Here is a 5,158-nt window from a genome sequence, read left to right as displayed (position 1 = left end):
AAGACATAAATACTACTGAACCTCGTTTAGACGTCCTTATCCACAACGCCGGTTACGCAGACCTTCTTAAAAAAAGAAAATCAGCTGATGATATTGAATTAACACTGGCAACTAATCATTACGGACCTTTTTTACTAACTCATTTATTAATTAAACTATTAAAAAAATCATCACCATCTCGTATAGTAGTTGTCGCATCTTCTTTGTATCGCTTGGGATATTTTAATATTAATAATCCGAATCCAGTGAATGATTTCTCCGGTTACCAATATTATGTATCAAAAGAGGCGAACATACTTTTCACTAAGGAATTATCTAGAAGATTAGAAGGCACAGGAGTGACTGTTAATTGTTTACACCCTGGATTAATTGACACTGGTATTTGGAACTCTATTCCGAGACCTTTGTCTTGGTTCTGGAATTTGGTTATCAAAGGTTTCTTTAAAACACCAATTGAAGGTTGTCAAACTACTGTCATGTTGGCGGTAGACGAAGATCTTTTGAAAACAACAGGGAAATATTTCTCAGATTGTCAAGAAAGTTCCGTATCGAATACTGCAAGTGATATGAAAAGAGCAAAAAAATTATGGGAAATATCAGAAAAGATGGTCAAATTGGATGAAAACGATACTAGGATTTAATGTGTCTTTTTTGTTTATCTGTCTCGCGGTGTGTTTTCATTGCCGAAAGATCTGTACAAAAACATACTGTCAGTACTGGCGTAAAAAAAAAAAACATTGTTGGGGTCTAACGCGCCAAGGCTTGTTAAAAAAAACGCCATTGACGGTTCTTAAAATGTTGGTTACCCTAAAACTGGCGTGCAATTACTTTTTCTTTCATAGACAATGAGGATTGGGATTATTTTTTTTTACAAGTTTATCGGCAGATGAAACCCACGGGACGACATATTTAAGGTTATGTTTGACATATTTTATATTATGACGTATTGTTTTAATTTAAATAAAACTCATATTATATTAATATATTTATTAATTAATGTTACAGACTAATGTTGAATGAATATGTATAGTGAAATGAAATGAGAAAGTTCATGAGAAAATTATATAATCAATTAAATAACTTTGCTATTAATAATTTATTTTTAATTTGAACACACAATTGTGGTTTAACGAAACACTAAGAATAATCTTCTAAACGTATTCTCTGCTGAAAAAATGCTAAACAAACTTTATGATAACTCAGAATATTATTCAAAAGAATTTTCCAGAACACAATTTTGGATCAAGAAGTTAAATTGAAGGCAGACTTTCTTCCACTCGGAGTCAACTTTTAGACATTTGCTTCTCCATTTTTGAACCTTATAATACTTATATAATTACTAACTTTTGCCTACGACTTCGTCCGTTTAGGAATTGAAAAACACCTTAATAAACTGCCTATGTGTTCTACCAGACTATGTTCGACATCTATGCCAAATTTCAGTGAGATCCATTTAGCCACTCTGGAGCCTACTACCTAATTTTGACATCACACGGCATTGCAAAGCTTTCTCTAACTTCTTACTTATAATATAAATGCGAATGTTTAGATGGATATTTGTTTGAAGGTATCTCCAGAATGTCTGAACAGACCTCTATGAAACTTGGCATAGGTGTAGAATATAGTCTGGAAGAACACATAGGCTACTAATTTTCAATTCAATGTATTCTTCACAGTTAGTTGCTTACGTTAAATTTTGTCAGTCAATTAATTCACATGAATCCAAAAATGTATGATCTACTCCTAAAACAGTACCAAGACTTTGTCTTGCCCTTTTTATCTGTTCTGCGTCCATATTTAAAAACCAATCATCATTTAAATTCAAAATATTAGGAGTTGCATTCACTATATCTGGTAAAATATTTGTTGAAACTTTATTAACTATGTTATTTTCTTTCTCTTCAACAATCTTTGTTTCTGTGGCAACAGCTCGAACCTTTTTGTAACGATTTATAATTTTTTCTAATGAATTTGTTTTAGCAATAAGTTGTCCGTTTGTTTTCGGTGTAGCATTTACATAATTATTCGGACTTTGGCTGTCATTGTAATCTAAAGATATTTTTTCATTATTTAAAGCCATATTAAAATTAACAGATTTAAAAATGGGACTCTTTTGATGTAAAGTCGTAGGTGTTATTTGTGGATTGGAATTATTTTGGTGTTTAGGACTCTGCGGAGTATTACAATTACTATTTCTATCCAGCATAGCTATTCCGGATACTTCTAAAAGGGACGGACTGTCTTCTTGCATTATAGATAATTTTCTAGGTCTCAATTTACTTAATGGCTTCCTTTCTATGTTCTCGAATAAATTTGGTGATGAATGACAACGAATTAGGCCAATACTTTCATTAGTAGAAACTGATTCATTGAATAAACAACCTTTTTTAATTATCTCTGGTCTGTCAGTTTTATATTTAAACTTTTTAGAGCTACTGGTTTTCTTAGTTGACAGTAACCTTGTGATTTGTTGTGTGGTGAATCCTGAAGAACATTCAGCGATTGTTTCGTTCACTTTATTACCGTGTGATATCAATGAGAAATTGTGATAATTTTGTGTGATATTAGAATTATCATAGACACTCATTTTACATGATATGCGCGATTTAAGAAAATCATCTCTAGATATAGAGAATAATGTTGTTAATGACTTTGTCTGTGGTCCGTTGAAATATAAATTAGGTTTCCTTCGTAGATTAAATTCATGCTTTGACATACGCATCGGTGTGAAGTTTTCAAATAAGAATTGCTTATCTCTGTGTGTTTTTAATATTGATAAGTCCGGTAACTGTGGTATTTCAACAGCTTTCTTCGATGACTCTGATCGTAACATTATATTCGGGATTACCTGAAATTGAAATAATTATAAATTAGATTTTGTCTATGTATTTTTTTAAAGTTAAAGTACTGTTTGTGTAAATTTATGACAGCTTATTAGTATAAAATGATTCTATACCAAGTTTTTTGTCAAAATAACTATCTAATCTAAAGAAGTGAAATGAAGGAAGAAACAAAACATCATCAAATTTCTGTCTTTATTCCACTCAAGTAAGATTAACCCAAGAATTTTAGGATTTATCATCAGCTCCCTATATGTACGTCCCCACTGTGGGGCTAGTAGCCTACCTTAGCTTAGGGGTGACTAGGCCATAGTCAAGTAAGTCTCAGTGTGGATTGGTTGACTGGCAGGTTTTTTTTTATAAATTTATCTCATACTTACTAATAATAAATAAAAATTCTTACCGGAAGTTTAGATTCAGCATTTAAAACTCTGTCATTAAGCATTTCCATTGCAGATTTTATTTCCGAATAACTTTTAACAGCATTATTTAAATAATCATTGAATTTATCTATTTCATTAACAATATTGTTATTTTTTAATATATAACAGATAGCTATTAGAAAGCTACGTATTAGATTTGGAAAATTCAGTCGGTCATCTTTTTCGATATTTTTTAAAATATACTTCTGTTCTGTATTTACATATTGTTGTAATTGTAAAGTTGATATCGAGTCTGTTTGTGAGTTATATTCAACTACAAATAAGTTTCGGTCAACTTCACCAGTCCTTCTGCCTATTAATTCTTTACTATTATTCACCGCAGTTCTTCCTGAAGTTAATAATGGTGTTATTAGTGTTACCCAATTAGTTTCCAGTTCCGTAATTTTATTGTCAACTTCAATGAGACATATATCAAAGAAATCACAAGGTTTATCTATATCTTTGATCTCTAATAACTTGTTTCTTACATTTTCATTTGGTTGATATTTATTTATGTATGTATCAACTAAATTATTAATATAATTTTGTGGATTTGTTGTATGAAGTTTTGCTTCCATCTTTGAAATGCTTATTCTGAATAATTCAGCTATTATTTCGTAAGTTTTTCGTTTGTTGAAACAATGATTTAGTTCTTCAAATATTACTTGTGTTTCATTATCTATGTATTTATTAAAATCTTCGTCTTTATTTTTATATTTATCTGTAACTTTTTTGTATATATTTTTTTGGCTATCCAACATTATAGACGTAAGCTCACTTTGTACAGCCAATTGAGATAATTGGAACATAAGCATTGTAACCTTGTAACACGCAGGATTGACCAAATATGACGACATCACGGGAGTTAACAGCCCTTTATTACTGTAACTGTTAATAAAATTGGAAATTTCATTTCTATATATCCTTTCGCTATTTGTATCGTATAATGGCCATGTTAATGACGCTGTATGATCGATTATATTGACCAAATAATACGATAAATGATTGAATAAGTTTTGAGTTGGTTTCTCAAGCCAGTTCTCTTTATTAATTAATCGGGTTAATTCATGAGATGTTGAATAAAGCTTGCTTAGAATCTCAATATTTAATACAGTCTCTTTTTTTAGCGTAACAACCAAGTCTCGCTGCTTAACCAAGAGTAACGCCATCGTTTATCACAATCCCCATATGACACACACTGAATTCACTAAGCTCACAAATTAAATTCTATACTTTTGGTGAATTACACGTTCAGAAAACATTAATTAGTCATCATCCACATTTTGCACTCATTTAAACTTTTACAAGATTCAATTTTTCAAAACAATCTGTCAAGAAATTCCGTTGATCACATTTTTTTAATGCTTCATGACGACCAAAGGCAAAGGCAAAGTGAAGTCAACGGCAATCATGATGTAACTTAATAAAGTAAGTCAGTTTTTAAAATAGTGAAAATATAAGAAAAACTAGTTTTAAAAAGATACGCTTCTGCCTTAATTTGTTTAAGCAATGGAAGTTTTTAATTTTTTAATAAATTTAAAACGATACTCTCTGGTTTCCGGCGTGGGTTTGGAGAGCGGTACCAAAGAGCACGAAGCTTTGACACATAACCTCAAATTTTTGAGGGGGCTTAAACAAAACACACGTGTTTTGTTCCCCCTTATTATTTTAAATGTTATTTACAAATTGCAGTTAAAATGGTGAATATTTCAAGTGTTATTTACCGTGAATTACGTGCGAAGTATTTGATTTAACACATATTGTAATTACAGAGTAAGCTATACGTGTTATATGAACACAGCGCGGGGTTCGCGCTGTTTCGTGTGGCGGAGTTTGAAGAATTAGCAGCATTTCTGCCGCAAGTTGAAGAATCTGTGACTGATTTACAAAGATTCA

General features: G+C 31.2%; 2 protein-coding genes across 2 annotated transcripts in view; one reads left to right on the top strand and one right to left on the bottom strand.

Moving 5' to 3' along the window:
• The window catches only part of LOC106123039 (retinol dehydrogenase 11-like), a gene marked incomplete at its 5' end in the record, with an annotated part of 8,035 nt that extends 6,947 nt beyond the window's left edge, over positions 1 to 1,088 (top strand). The window contains 2 exon segments of the mRNA NM_001311913.1: positions 3 to 640; positions 642 to 1,088. Coding sequence (NP_001298842.1) covers positions 3 to 640 — 638 coding nt within the window.
• LOC106116408 (uncharacterized) lies at positions 642 to 4,667 on the bottom strand. The gene is made up of 2 exons (XM_013310233.1): positions 3,244 to 4,667; positions 642 to 2,848 (listed from the first exon to the last, which is right to left on the bottom strand). Exons 1-2 carry the CDS (start codon positions 4,429 to 4,431, stop codon positions 1,700 to 1,702), a joined length of 2,337 nt encoding a protein of 778 aa, XP_013165687.1. The 5' UTR covers positions 4,432 to 4,667; the 3' UTR covers positions 642 to 1,699.
• Positions 4,668 to 5,158: the final 491 nt, after the last annotated feature.

This window comes from Papilio xuthus, unplaced genomic scaffold, assembly GCF_000836235.2.
Source record: "Papilio xuthus unplaced genomic scaffold, Pxut_1.1 DF827756.1, whole genome shotgun sequence".
NCBI lineage: Eukaryota > Metazoa > Arthropoda > Insecta > Lepidoptera > Papilionidae > Papilio > Papilio xuthus.
The sequence above is the reverse complement of the archived record's forward strand: the minus strand, read 5'-3'. Positions and strand labels throughout refer to the sequence as shown.

Bases quoted from the DNA above. Each gene is read 5' to 3' on its own strand.
- LOC106116408 (XM_013310233.1), bottom strand. From the start codon at position 4,431: ATGGCGTTACTCTTGGTTAAGCAGCGAGACTTGGTTGTTACGCTAAAA. The intron at 2,849-3,243 runs GTAAGAATTTTT...TTTCAATTTCAG, and splicing joins ATGCTGAATCTAAACTTCCG to GTAATCCCGAATATAATGTT.